This window comes from Peromyscus maniculatus, chromosome 20 (assembly GCF_049852395.1).
Source record: "Peromyscus maniculatus bairdii isolate BWxNUB_F1_BW_parent chromosome 20, HU_Pman_BW_mat_3.1, whole genome shotgun sequence".
Lineage (NCBI taxonomy): Eukaryota > Metazoa > Chordata > Mammalia > Rodentia > Cricetidae > Peromyscus > Peromyscus maniculatus.
Genome location: NC_134871.1, coordinates 42621443 through 42636452, shown reverse-complemented (window position 1 = coordinate 42636452; position 15010 = coordinate 42621443). Strand labels below are relative to the sequence as shown.

Sequence of the window (15010 nt, the reverse complement as noted above, 5' to 3'; positions counted from 1 at the left end):
GTTTCCATCCAGCTCTTAACGCTTACCACAACGCCTGTCGCCAGGGGCCGGAGCGGTGCTGTTCTGGCGGAAGCTGGGCCTGCTGCTGAGTCTTTTACTAACTGACTCCCTTATACAGAGGTCAGCCTTGGTATGGTGCCTCCTCTTGGTCTCGTTCAGTCTCGTGGTTTCTGCAGGCTCTATTCCTGAAGCCTTGCCCTGCGGGGTTTCTCTGTTCCCTGGCTTCCTTCATCCATTATCTTACCCCCTTTTCCCTGCCCTCTCCTTTCCCTGGCTCTCCCTTCTTCTCAGTTTCTTTTAAAAAATATTATGTGTCTTTGCATGATGTGTGCATGTGTATGCTGTGGTTCTCTCCTCATGCCTTTATGTGTGCTCTGGATGGAACTTAGGCCACCAGGCCTGCATGGCAATCACCTTGACTTGTCAGACCGTTTCCCTGGACCCTTCCCTGGAGTCTTCACCTCCTCCTTTCTTTTTTCCCCTCTTTCCTCTTCTTGCTTCTTAACCCAACAAAGCCTCGGGGCTGTCTCCGGCCTTCGGTCCTGCATGCATGCTTCTGCTCCCCCTTAGGGACAGACCCCCCTTTCTTGCCATCTCCTCAGATGTCCTGTGAGCTTTTCATATACACCATGTTGCCCCAGGCCCCCCACCTGTCCTCCCTAAAGTGGCTTTTTTCTTATAGGCTCCCGTCCCAATGACACATCTTGCTCTAAGCAGCTACCAGACCTCTCTGTTAATACTTTATGAGATGCTACTTCTGCCACCTGCTTGGCTGTTTTCTGTCTGTCAGATCATAACTGTCTCGTAGGGTTTATCATAGAGCATGAGGAGCAGTCTTTTCTGTCTTTCAGCCTCCTTGCTGATGGGCCCAGCTTTCATACCGAAGCCCTTATCAGCCCCCATCAGTTGGTCAGAGGCCTTACCCTTTGTCCTGTCCTGTTTCAAGGCACATTCCTGAGCCCTGGGCCATCCCAACCTAGTATCCTTGGCCTCCTCTCTTAGAAGTTACACCTGAATGTCGCGAGGTTCCTGACGGTACCCACAGTACACCTGTCACCTGACCTTACATGGGTTTCTCCTTGAGGGCTTCTGAGCCTCTACCCGTTTCTCAGGGCTGGCATTCTTCCTTAGCCTGCCATCCTGATTTGGTCCCTCACGGTGTCCCCAGGAGGCTCTGCACACCTTATTTTCCATGGCACCAGGGGTGGCTTCTCTCTTAGCCTTGGCAGTTTTGACCATAGCTCAGCAGCATCAGTATGTATGTGTTGTCTGGGGAAGATGTTGCTTGCTGGACAGTTAGATGTATCTCAGCGAGATGGATAGAGATGCATGTGTGTGAGAACTAGGAGAAGCTAGGACCCAGTAGGGAGGTGGACAACAAAGGCCTGCCCTGGCAGGTGACCCTGATCTTTGAAGGTCTACCAGGAGCGGGCAATTGGAAGCAGAACAGAACCAATGTATAGGCAGGGACTCTAGGCAGAGAGTATAGCTTCTCCAAGGGTATCTGTTTGAGATCTGGCATATCTGGAGAGTAGAGGTAGTCAGAGGGAGAGAGTCAGGGTGGGGGCAGGTAGTGATGGGGCTGGAAGGAGATGGGCATCATAGGGGCCTCGAACATCCTGAAGCTCATCCGCTATCTTCTGGGGCTATCAGGGTAGCTGCCGTGTTTGTACAGAGGAAACTGGTCAGCCAGGCTTTGGAGTCACCAGACCACAGGGTAGAGCTTAAAAGACCTGGTGTCTGTCCTCAGAGAGCCCAGGCAGAAAGGACGCAGGCGGAGCTGTGGCTATGAAGGGGAGAGTTAGGCCCTAGTGGCTGGTCCAGGGACAAGACAGGAGCTAGTGTGTCTCGGTGAGTGTGAGAGCCTGGGAGCAGACCTTGGCTGGCTTTGGCATCAGCACTTACTTTCGGTGAGCCTTAGCTGCCTGGGTTAACCTATATCATCCCGACTGGCACTAAACATTGTCACCAGACTAGGGGTTACGTGGCCATGGTTTTAAGCACCGGTGATGTCTTAAGCAAAGGAAAATGATTGTAACTAAGTTACAATCTGATCATAACTAAGAATGATAAAGTAACCAGTGCTTCATAGACAGAATCCCATCAGGTTTTACACACAGGAAAGCATAAGGGTCTTAGTGTCAGAGGGGTCTCCCGGGAAGGAAATAAACCCCTTAGAAAGGAGACTTGGAGAAGCTCAGGGAGGGTATATGGGGGCTGCTGCTGTGACAGGGTGTGTGTGGTTGCTGTGTCGAGGGGTGTGGCTGTGCCAGGGCATGGATGTGGCTGCAGTGGCCGGGAAGAGATGCCTAGAGCTGCTCCTGCAACACTGTGCGTGGTGCCGACGGGGAAGGAGAACGGCTCCTCCCCAGGGAATAACTCCATTGTCCCTCTACGACGACGTAGCACAGGAACGTCGCCAATCTAGGCTTCTAGCCGCTGGCCATCGTTTAAATTTGTCACACAGCAAATACTATTTACAGAATCGTCATCTTTTGAAATTTCAAAAGCCATTTTAAAGCTTTGATTAAGCAATTTCGAGTGCTTATCTTGCTCACCAGCCTTTTCTTTCTGCACGGGCCACGTGCTGATCTTCAACCATGGTCCCCGCACATGCGCGCTGCTCGAGTGGCCGCGTCACCAAGCAGCTGTAACGACAGTAGTTGGCTTGTGAACCTTCACCTCTCAACAGAAGGGTTCTAAAGTATTTTTCAAATGCTCATTAAGTCACTTGATGCCTCAGAAAGGAATATTAACTCTCTCTATCATGATAGAGATGCTAAATCTGAAAGATGTATTAGCAAACGGCTGAGCTGGTGACTGCTAAACCGAAGACCGGGAGAGTACAGGGAGGGCTCTTTACGGAGGGCCCTTTGTCTCTGGACCTGCCCGCTGTGGGAAATAGGGCACAGATGGTGTTGTCAGCTTCATTCTGTCCAGGAACAGCCAACGCCTTTGGGGTACAGGGAGTGGTACGGGGGGGGGGGAGCATAGGTGATTGGCGGGGTCTGGTGCTCTCGTGGCCTTTGTGACCTTATCAGGGGCCTACGTGGCCAAGCCTCGCCAGGAGCTGCGAAACCACCCCTCCCTGTGTTGCAGGTTACCACACCACAGTCTTTGGGGTCTTCAGTGACTGTCTGCTAGACAACCTCCCAGGAGTGAAAACCAGTGGCTCCACTGTGGAAGTCATTCCTGCCTTGCCAAGACTGCAGATCAGCACATCGCTGCCCAGGTAGTGGGGCCGGGGGCGCAGGGGGCTGTGACTGGAGGGAGTGGATCTTAGAACGCTTTCTGCTCTTACATTTCTTAAAGATAGGGCAAAGGGTTCGGGTCCATCTGACTTGGATAAGGCAGAAAACATGGTGGAAGGATCTTGAAGGGACCAGAGAGTTAATATGTTCTCTGAAAATATGTCAGAATGCAGTTGACCGCTTTCTCATCAGAGCTCAGGGACAACTAGCGATTAGAATTAGAGTCGCCCACAAACAGTTAGGGCTTTAAGAAAAACTCCTGGTGCCTGGAGAGGTGGCTCCATGGGCAAAGTGCTTCCCGCATTAACGTGAGGGCCTGCGTTTGGACCCCCAGCACCACTGTAAAAAGCCAGGCCTGGTGGCACCAGACAGAGCTAGGAGGATCCTGGGTGTTCACTGGCTCGCCAGCCTCGCTGAAAGGGCAAGCTGCACATTCACCAAGAGCCCTGTCTTTAAAAGCCAAAAGCCAACAAAATAAATAAAGTGGACAGAGATGGAGGAAGACATCTGATATTGACCTGTGGCCTCCATATACCTACACACACGCACGCATGCACATGCACACACACACACACACACACACACACACACACGCACGCACGCACGCACGCACGCACGCACGCACGTACGTGCACACACACACACACACACACACACACACACAAGCACGCACATGCACACTCACACATACCCACACAGTGGTGGTGGGGGGGGATTCTTATGATTGTAAAAAATGGTCTTCTAAAAAAAAAATTAAGCTTTTTTCTTTTTTTTTTTTTTTTTTTTTTTTTTTTTTTTTTTTTTTTTTTTTTAAAGATTTATTTGTTTATTATGTATACAGAAGAGAGTGCCAGATCACATTACAGATGGTTGTGAGCCACCATGTGGTTGCTGGGAATTGAACTCGGAACCTCTGGAAGAACAGTCAGTGCTCTTAACCTCTGAGCCATCTCTCCAGCCCAAGCTTTTTTCTTTTATTTGTTTTTAGCATTCTAGGGAAGCATAAAAAAGAGTAAGCCTAGGAGGCTAGAGTAGCTGGTCAGGGCTTTGTGGTCTTGCCTTGCAGTTCTTAGCCCAGCCTCTTTTTTAAAAAATACATTCTTGGATTTTATGAGGTGGCTCCTGTTTATAGTACAAAGAGCTCCCCATCCATGGATAGTTAGAACACACTGTATTATATATAGTGGTATTTTCTGTTTTGTAACCACGTATGTAACAAAAGCTTTCTTTATGCATTACGCATTCTTTAAACAATGTAATTTAAAATTTTAAGTGAAAATAGTGTATCATTTCTTCCCTTCCCCTCCCTCCAATCCCTCCTCTGTGTCTCATTCCCCCACTCCAAATTCATGGCTTCTTTTTCTTTAATTGATATATATATATATATATATATATATATATATACATATATATATAATTGATATTCATATATATGAATAAATATATAAATACAATCTGCTGAGCCCATTTAGAGTCGTTTATAAGTATCTGTTTTTAGCGTTGGTCACTTAGTATTGGATAACCAGTTGGGGGCTCATCCCTGGGGAAGACTAATACTCCCTCTCGGCAGTCTTTCAATTGTTTATCTTATCCTTATCTAGTCATGGGGCCCAGTGAGATTTCCCCTACCCCACTTTGGTAGGTCAACTGGTGTCATTGTTGAGGTTTCAGGAGCGTCAGCTCCCCTGTCCTACCTGGTAGATACAGTCTCACAGCAGACATCTTGGTCCTGTAGCTCTTGCAAATTTTTTCCACGCCTTCTTCTGAGATCTTTTTGAGCCCTTGGTGTAGGGGTTGTGCTGTAGATGGAACCAGTGGGGCTGGCCACCCACAGTGAGTTGTTCTCTGCGGTTTTACTTGTCATGGCTTTCCGTAATGATCTCATCTGCTGCAAAAGAAACTTCTTTGCCCAGGGCCGGGAGTGACACTTATCGGGCTGGGCCAGAGCGCAGGCTCAAGAAATGTAACTTTCAGTGATTTAATAATGTACGTCGTCTCACCCCTCTCAGGATTGTACAACCACTTGTTTGTGGCTCCTATGAATAATAATAGTAATAATAGCCAATAGGAAATAATAATAATAGTAAAATGTGTCTTAGGCCTTTCCCAGCTGTTGGGTGGACCCTTTTCACTTGTCTGGCAGTGTTCTAGGTGGCAAGGCTGTGACAGGGAATGTGACCCTGTGCTTGTCAAATGGGAGAGAATGACAGGCAGCCTTCCAGCCCAACCATCGGAAGCTACAAGACGGGCAGGGAGGAGGCAGCAGCTGTGGGCTGTGGGGCGGGCGGGCAGCTGGCTCTGGAGGGAGTGCAGGGGGGAGAGAGGGTTGCGTGATGGGGGACATAAAGCAAGACAGAAAAAGCTAACTCCAAAGGGACCACAGATCTGACTCTTAAGAGCCGGAAGTCCCACATTTTTAGAAGACAGACTCTTGACCTTGGGGGTAGGATCCAGAAGATGGAACCTTGATAATTGGGACCTCATCCCGGTGAAAAGACAGTTGTTCTTCCAAAGATGCCATTAGGAAAATTAAAAGACAACTCACAGGTTGGAAGAAAGTATTTGCCCGGCACATATCTGATAGAGTTGTATCCATATGAAGCACTTTTAAAACTCAGTATAAAGAAGACAAATGACTGAATTCAAAAATTGGTCAGTGATGTGAATAATTCTTACAGCACGAAAGATACACAAGCATCAAATAAGCCACCTGGAAGGGTACTCGGGCCCATGAGTCTCTTTGGAGCTGCCACCCTCCTCCTGAGGTGGTGGCTCACACCCACTGGGGTGGCTGTGATCGGAAGACAGGCAGCAGCAGCCAGGCTGGGAAGGGGTTGCAGGATCTAGAGCCCTCGTGCATTGCTGATGGGAACGTAAAGTGGTGTGCCCATTGGGAGGACAGTTGGGCAGTCTTTCAAAAGATCAAACATCACTTTCGTGACCCACCTATACCTCTGTTAGGTAGCTACCCAAGGTGAGAGCGATCGTATGCTGTTGCCAGAATGTGTACCTGGTAGTTAAATAGCGGCAGGGACCCCCATGTCCATCAGCTGATGAGGGACAGAAGGAGACACACGTGGACACTGGAGCACTGCTCTCTCAGCAGTAAAAATGAGCCAGCTCCTGATACCTGCTTTGCCATAGATGGACCTCAAAAACACCATGCTGAGGGAGAGAGACCATCGTGTGTGACTCTTCTGTGAACTGTTGGGAAGAGGCATGCAAGGCTGCCAGTGGCAGCGGGGGTGGGCGTGGAGTTTGGTCTGACGTAATTACACCAAGGCTTCTTTTTAGGATGCTGGCGATGTTTAAGATGGGGTCTCGGGGAGGTGGTGCAATTCTGTAAGTTTCCCAAACTGCTCAGAGATAAAAAGCAGGTGAACGGCAGTGTATAGCTAGTTACACTTGGTTCAGTGGGGCAGGTAGATCGATTGTGGTTAGGATGAACACCTCACCTCAGCTGAGCACATGCAGCCTCTGGAAGGTGTACTGTCTCCTTCCCTGTGGCTGCTTTCAGCCGGCAGCTCAGAGGCCTTGCCTCAGTTCCCGCTGTTCTTAGTAGTTCCCAGGAACCCAGAGGCAACCCACTTAGAAGTGACACAGTCCTCGGCTTGTCCCCGGACCACTTTAGAGCCACAGAGAGGAGTAGGAAAGTGGACCTACCCCACCTTGGAGGTCCTCAGTGTCCAGTCCAGGAGGAGAAGGACGGGGGCAGGGGGCGGTCCTAAGGGAAACCAATCAAAGGGCTGTTGCCAGGGAGGAGGAGCTTGCTGGGGAAAGACCCTGTGTCACCTGCCCACCAGTCTGGACATCTCAAAGCTCACGTCTGCAGTCACACAAGGAAGGAAGGACTTGATACTCCAGCCGTCCCTCCAGCCATGTCAAGAACAACCTCAGTTTTCTTTGATTTTTGTAATAGCTTCATGAGATGCATCTGCCTCACCTTTTTGTTTTAGCATCCCATGGTGTTTTAATAAGGCACATAGATACTCTCTGGTGTCTCTGTGTTCCCGGTGGGAAGACCTGGAAAGCCTCTTCTTCTTCTTCTTCTTCTTCTTCTTCTTCTTCTTCTTCTTCTTCTTCTTCTTCTTCTTCTTCTTCTTCTTCTTCTTCTTCTTCTTCTTCTTCTTCCTCTTCCTCTTCCTCTTCCTCTTCCTCTTCCTCTTCCTCTTCCTCTTCCTCTTCCTCTTCCTCTTCCTCTTCCTCTTCCTCTTCCTCTTCTCCTCCTCCTCCTCCTCCTCCTCCTCCTCCTCCTCCTCCTCCTCCTCCTCCTCCTCCTTTAGAGAGAGGGTAGGGGCTGGAGGAGAGATTCCCATGGGAATGACTCGCAGTTAATGTGTTTATTTTTTAAAAAATATGTACATCTGTATTTTTTTTCTGAGGTGATTCACTGCATTAAAAAGTGATTATTCAAGTGGGGCTTGGCTGTAATAAGTTGTAAACATAGGAGAGGCTGAGCCATGGAATTCGCTCAGAGTTGTGGACTCTCCACCTGTGTGATAGTGAATGGTCAGCAGTAAAAGATGCCCTTCACCTTGGCCTCACCCCTTGTGAGCACAGAGTGGAGGCCGTGTCGGACCACCCGGAGCCTGCAGCCCGGCTTGCCAGCGACTTCCCCCACTCCATAACACCCCCCCCCCACAGTTGCGTGTGTTTGTGACAACTGAGCACCAGGCCCTGTGGGCACAGCCGGGGTGTCTAGCCTGTTTCTCAAGTGTGTTCCTGTGCGACGGGTCTCAGTGTGTGGCCCGAGTTTCCCTTCTTTCTCTCTTACTCTTCTCCCTGTCATTTGCCGTGGTTTCAGGTCTGCACATTCCTTGCAGCCTTCTTCCGGCGACGAAATATCGACCAACGTGTCGGTCCAGCTTTACAACGGAGAAACTCAGCCGCTGGTCATCACCTTGGAGAACATCGGACTGGAGCCTCTGGAGCAGCTGGAAGTCACCTCCAAGCTTCTCACCACCAAGGGTAGGTGGCCTGGGGACCGTCCGTGTGCTCAGAGAGCCGATGCTGGCTTACCCAAAGTGCAGCCGAGTCACTGGGAAGCCTAGGGCTGCAGGCTCTCGTCACAGTGTCCCTCAGCGCCAAGTTCTTCACCTGGAATTTAAGTAAGTTGCTTATGGGCTTTGGTGGATGCTTGAAGGCATTCGTTAATGTTGCTGAGTGACAAAACTTTTAAAAATAGCATTTTTATTAACTTTATTTTATGCAGTGTATTTCTATTATATTCACCCCCAACTCTTCCTAGATCCACCCCCACCTTCGTACCCATCTAATTTTGTGTCTTTTTTTTTTTTTTGTGGTGAAAAGCTCATTATGTCCAATCTACGCTGTCATATACTCTTGGATGTGTGGCCATCATCTGTAGCATGGTCAGTCTACAAAGAGCAACAGATACTCTTAAAAAAACATGGGCTCCCTTCTTCTAGCAGCTATCAGTTACCAATAGCTCCCCAGCTAGGGGGCGGGACTTCCTGTCCACCTCCCCTCTCCATGCTGGGGTTTCGTTTTGGCTTGGCCTTTCATAGGTCTCGTGCATGCTGTTACAATCACTGTGAATTCAGATGTGCTGCTAGCCTGTTATGTCCAAAGAACAGTTTTCTTGTAGTCCTCTGCTACCTCTGCTTCTTAGAACCTATCCACCTTCTCTTCCCTGATGATGGTCTCTGAGCTTTTGGAGAAGGGGGTGTGAGGTAGATGTCCTGTTTAGGGTTCAGTACCCCTAAGTCTCTTATTCTATGACCTTGTCCAGTTGTGAGTCTCTGTGTTAATCACCATCTACTTTAAGAAACAGCTTCTCTCTTGAGGATTGAGAGAGTTAATCTATAAGTGTAACAGTTAGTCTTAGGAGTCAGTTTAATACTCTGTCCATTTAGCAGAATAACGGTATTAGGTTCTCCTCCAGGGCCTGTGCCCTCTCTAGCCACAGGTTCTTGGCCCTGACAGTGATGCCAAGATATGGGTTTCATCTTGTGGAATGGGTCTTAAATCCAATCATAAAGTGTTTGGTTGCCTCCATGACATTTATACCACTTTTGCACTGGTGAGCATGTCTTATTAGACCCATTATTATTGTAGCTTAGAAGGTTTATACCTGGGGAAGATTGGTGATGACTTTTCTCCTCTGATGATACAACACCCTCCAGCATGAAAGCTAGCCAGCAGAGATGAAGCTAGATTTCTCTATGTTCTATGACCCAGGTATGTGATGTCTTCAGGAATAGTTTTCTATGGTGAAACTTTTCCCCATCTCCTGTAACCTATCTTGCCTTCCTAATTTAGAAACTGGAAAATATTTTTTTCCTTTCTTAAAAATAAATCCAAGTGATACTCATATGACTGTTGTTCACTCTGATCCCGCGTTCTTTCTGCAGCACAGCCCTTGTGTGTCTCTCCCTTAAAAGAAAATGTTGGCTGTCATTAAGAACACAATTCCAGTCTGGGGCATGGTGGTGCATGCCTTTAATCCCAGCACCTGGGAGGCAGAGGCAGGTGGATCTCTGTGAGTTTGAGGCCAGGTTGGTCTGCAGAATGAGTTCCACTACAGCCAGAGCTACATAGTGAGACCCTGTCTCAAAAACACAAACTACAAACAAACCATCCCACAATTGCATGTCATGGACATCACACTTAACCCTTGAAGCTGTGACCCAGCCAGCTGTTCTGTCTATTCCCCGTCTACCTCCTCTGTTCAATCAGTTCACTTTTGGGCTCCCAGCCCAGTCAGCACGCCTCTGAAAACCTTCCCAATCCCTGGGTGTTGGGTCTTTTTCTGTTATCCCAAGAGTACTCTCTGTTGACTCTCTGTCTCCAGTGGGCAATGAGTGTCTCAAAAACCGTGACTAGCTTTTTTTATTTTTAGGGCCTGGCACATCGTAGGTGTGCAGGGCTGCAGTGGAATGCCATTTTCATATTTAAATAAAAAGGTAGTGACAGCATCTTGTCTGCCTGTTGAGAGGATATGATAAATGTGGGGGGGTCACTCTGAAGCTCTTTGCTTCATGTGGTCCCTTGGGCTATGTGCCCAGCAGTGCTCTGGTCAAGCCATAGCCTCTGCTCTCTCAGGCCCTTCTTCCGTCCTGGAGGCCTTGGTGGCCCGAGGCCTCTCAGCACCGCCTCTGCTCAGGTGTGGCTTCTCTCTGACCCTGCTAGGCCCTGCTAGGCCCCGCTAGGCCTCCACGTTCTTACGCCTTTGAATTCTTCTGACTAGAGTGTTCTGGCAGCTACCACCCCCCACTCCTCACTCTTGTTAGAAAAGGATTCCCAAGTGTGGAAGAAATGAAGGATGTCATCGTAGCCAGCCCGTGCATCCCAGTCATCTTTTCTCCACAGTTGGCTCTTTCCTCTGTTGCCTCATTCTGTGTCTCTTACACCTCCTGTCTGTCCATCCGTCTCTCCAATGCTGTTTAAGATTGCAGATGGCAGTTCGTTTTACCTCCAAGTGCTTTGGCACACATCAGTGCAAGTCTAGTTCCTTTGTGTTAACCGTGTATACGTGACGTGTTCACCTTCTGAACAACACGCCGCGATGTTCAAACCCTTACCAAGGGTACCAGAGTTCCAACTGTACTCTAGTGTGGGACATTTCCACCCTCTGAGGAAGCTCCCTCAGGTTCCTTCCCAGGGACCCCCTTCTCAGAGGCAACCATACTTGTCACATTGGGTTACCCATCATGCCTTGCACATGCCTAACCTGGTCTCTTCTGTTTCTCAAGCAGGGAACCTCACTGCTTGTACTTCATAGGCAGGGACTCTGAAAGCAACAGAGGACAGCCACCTGTCTGAAGCCACAGATTCAGGGGGAAAGCAGGATGAGAAGCAAGATCCAAATTGTTTTTAATTTTAAAGATTTTTAGTTTTTATTTTACACGTATGAGTGTTTTCCTTGAATGTATGTCTGTGTACCGCGTGTTTGCCTGGTACCCATGGAGTCCAGAAGAGGATGTTGTATCTCCTGAAACTGGAATCAGAGATGCTCGTGAGCGTATGTATGGGTGCTGGAAACTGAACCCAGGTCCCCTGTAAGAGCAGCCAGTGTTCTTAACTGCTGCGCCCCGTCTCCGGCACCTGACTTTCAATTTTTAAAGCCACGGCACAGTGGGTTTCCTTTCGGGATTCCATCTATATGCGGATGCTTTTCAAGGCCCTGCTCTCAGCTCTGCTGGCCTCGAGGGAGGAAGACGTGCAGACGTGTAATGCCAGGCATCGTGTAGCCATTTCCGAAGCAGCACAGTTACAACTGAAAGATTAAAGCCATCATTCATTTTTTTATTACTGTCCCAAGCAGCGGTACATTTACATGTAGAATTAAATTAGCGAAAACAGGCCATCTGCTTTCAAAATATACAGAGGAAATAATCCCTGCGGCGGCTTGGCGGCTTGCATTCTGCAGTGGAGAAAAGCTGTTAGCATCAACAGATGACCCGCCTGACGTGAGGAGACGAGGAACTGGCCTCAGCTGGGAGCACTGGTTCCGAGGAACTGGCCTCAGCTGGGAGCACTGGTTCCGTGCTGGGGCCTGAGACTCAGCCATGCCTGTTAAAGGAGCCCCTTTTTCTGTAGACGCGTTGTCTTTATGGGAAGTCCAGTGCGCCCTGCTTCTTTAACATCCAACTGGGGATGTCTCTGGGTTCCCATGCCGTTTTCTTTGTTCTGAGTTACCTTTGTTTTCTACCTCAACAGTAGCAATCGCCATTCCGTTCCCCAATCTCCCAGTAGCAGGTGAGCGGCACATCTCACATTCACAGTCTCCATAGACGGCTCCAGGGAGGGGTGGTGAATTGGGCTTTTCTCTGCTGCAGCTTCAGGACAGAAGAGCTGGGGCACAGTGACAGTAAGTGTGGGCACATGGGGTGGGCTGTCCTGTGAACTGTGAGGCATGCTGACAGGACCCTGGAAGCCCTCAGGAAGCAGGCCCTAGGGAGCTTCCTTCCCTTGCACTCCGGTTTGCTTAAGTCGCCATCTGCATACCCTTTGTCTTTGCGGAGCGTGCTCAAGCTGCGCAAAGACAAGAAAACCAAGAAAGCAAGTGTGAACACAGAGCACATGGATACACATACGTGCCCCTAGGCCGTTCTTTTCCTTGTTTTGTTTTCAGATTCATTTCGCGCACGTGTGTGTGTGTGTGTGTGTGTGTGTGTGTGTGTGTGTGTGTGTGTGTACACACCTGCAAGTATGTGGATGTGCCTATGTGTTGTGCTGGTGCCTGTGGAGGTCAGAAGAGGGCATCAGATGCCCTGGAGCAGGACTTATGGACAATTGTAAGCAAGCTGATGTGAGTGCTGGGAATGAAACTCCAGCAACAAGTGCTCTTAACCACTGAACCTATCTACAGCTCCCATTCTTTTTCTTTTCAGTTTATGTGTGCGTGTGTTTATTGTATACGTGTGCAGGGGTGTGTGTTCACGTGGGCACAGGGGTACAGGTTAGAGGACAGCCTCAAGTTTCGTGGTCCTCTCCTTGTTTGAGACAGCTTGTGTTGCTTGCTGACGTGCTCACAGTGCTAGCTGGCCTGCGAGCATCCATGGATCCTCCTGTGTCTGCTTCTCACTTCTCCATAGCGGCACCAAGATTATATGTCCACATGCCACTATGCCCAGCCTTACATGGGTTCTGGAAATTTGGACTCAGGTCCACATGCTTTGTGGCAAGTGTTTTCTTCATAGAGCCATCCCTAGCCCAGTTCCTTCACTCTCTGAGTTTATTTATTCATTTATTGATTGATTGTTTTTTCAAGACAGGGTTTCTCTGTGTAGTTTTGTTGCCTATCCTGGATCTCGCTCTGTAGACCAGGCTGGCCTCGAACTCACAGAGATCCACCTGGCTCTGCCTCCTGAGTGCTGGGATTAAAGGCGTGCGCCACCGCCACCCGGCTGGTCTATTTTTTTATTGCCAAGTTTATAATGAATTATTTAAAAGTAGTTTTTAGTTCCCATGTAGTTGCTTAAGCACACTAAACAAGTCAAGAACGTGAAAATATCTGTTAATGCTCAACATTATTTTAATATATTTACTCTATGATGCAAAGATTAAACATTTAGTTAGTGTATCAGAGGTCATTGTGTCAAGCAGCATATTTTTATAATTTGGAAATAGTTATTAAGATAGACAAAAAACAGAATTTAATTTAAATTCAAAGATGGTCCATGTTTATCACCTAGAATCTTGATTGGCCCAAATTTAAACCCAACAGACTGATTCTGCAATACTTTTAACATTAAAGAAATTTAGTGTATGAGTTTTGAGAAATACCTTGTCAGAGACATCATAGTTATGAAGGTAGCCAGGTTTCCTGACTGATTCTGCACATACTTTTAACATTAAAGAAGTTTAGTGTATGAGTTTTGAGAAATACCTTGTCAGAGACATCTATATTGCCCACATACCATCTTCTGGCATCACATCTGATGCTTTTAATCATAGTTATGAAGGTAGCCAGGTTTCCTGTAAGTAATATTTTGTATGGTCAAAAGAAGTTAATGAAGTGATCAGTTCATTATGCCAAGTGTGCTTGTGCTTAATATCACCCTTTCCTGGTTTTTGAAGCTCAGATGTGTTGATTTTGGTTCATCATCAGTGTTAACACCATAACCACAACTACAAATATTGGTGTTACTTCCAGGAAAGGCAGAACTGGACCCTTCCTTCCACGCTCCCATCACTCAACTTGGACTGCTCTGTCAGGCCCGCCAGGTGAACACTGACATTCTTTAGTTAACAAGTGTAACGGCACCTACCTACACGAGTGTAGAAATTGTCCTTCCCGAAAGAAATTACGTACAACAAATTGCTTTCTAAAAATACAGAGATCACACCCGTGTCTCCTGTCACGCTGACAACTTCACCTGCATGCGCGTGCAGAGAGTTGAATGTCTGAACAGAGAGTGAGGCCTCAGTGTTAGGGCTTTGGCGGGTGAGATGCTCTGTGTCCCTTGCTTTCTCCTCCCATGGGTAGCGTCGTGTTCCTGAAATTAGAAACTTCTCCGATGGTGAAGGTTTTTCTATAGTGGTGTCCATTCTCAGTGCGAAATCACCAGCTTCATCGATGGCACTAAAGGAGACCCCAGCACTGGGGCAGTGACCATCGTTCGGACAGTACAGTAAAGAGCAGCTGGGTTATTGATTTCTATCTGGTGTTATTCTTCGATGCAGGACCACCCTGTTGGGTTCTGGAAAATCCTTTTAGTCGTTCCAGTCTGCAGCCAGTGGTTCTAGGAAGAGATAAACACAGGAAGGCCCACTTCCGAAGCTTGAAGCCAGATTCTCTGTTGCTGTAGCCACAGGGCCTCCTTCACACTCGGACTTACCTCTTAGCTGTGTCTTAGAAATACTCTCATGATTTGGCACCAGAAGGAAATCAGCTGTACCCTACCCATGAATTGGCTTAGTATTTGAATGCGTCACCCTTCAAACCTCAGAACTTAGTAATTAGTCAGCAGTACACTCAGACACCGTTTGAAGTAAGCCACATGCTTGGGAAGGAAGGGCAGGGCTGCCTGCACGTGGGGCTTTTGGTGCGTCTTGGTTATTTATTGGCCTTGGGCTGCGTGGGGGCCTGGGTGGCTGGTGATGCTCCAGTCTCCCCAGGTGATCCTGTGAGAGCACGTGGGATCCTACGGTTGCTCCTAGTCACTGTCACCTTGACTGCTTGAGCCATGTTCGACAAGGCAGCTGAGTGCTCTCCTCTGGGTGCTCCGCCTCCTCACGCTTCCAGAGCAGATGCCCACGTCTCAGGAGTAGCCAGAGCCTTGCCTGGCGCC

The 15010-nt window shown here is 48.4% G+C and overlaps 1 protein-coding gene across 4 annotated transcripts in view; it reads left to right on the top strand.

The window, feature by feature from the left end:
* Trappc9 (trafficking protein particle complex subunit 9) overlaps window positions 1-15010 on the top strand; it is a 489946-nt gene that overhangs the window by 113831 nt on the left and 361105 nt on the right. For all 4 annotated transcript variants that reach the window (XM_076556025.1, XM_076556023.1, XM_076556024.1 and 1 more), the window contains 2 exons: window positions 3100-3232; window positions 8056-8219. In XM_076556025.1, the coding sequence (XP_076412140.1) occupies window positions 3100-3232; window positions 8056-8219 (297 nt within the window). The remainder of the gene's footprint in view (window positions 1-3099; window positions 3233-8055; window positions 8220-15010) is intronic.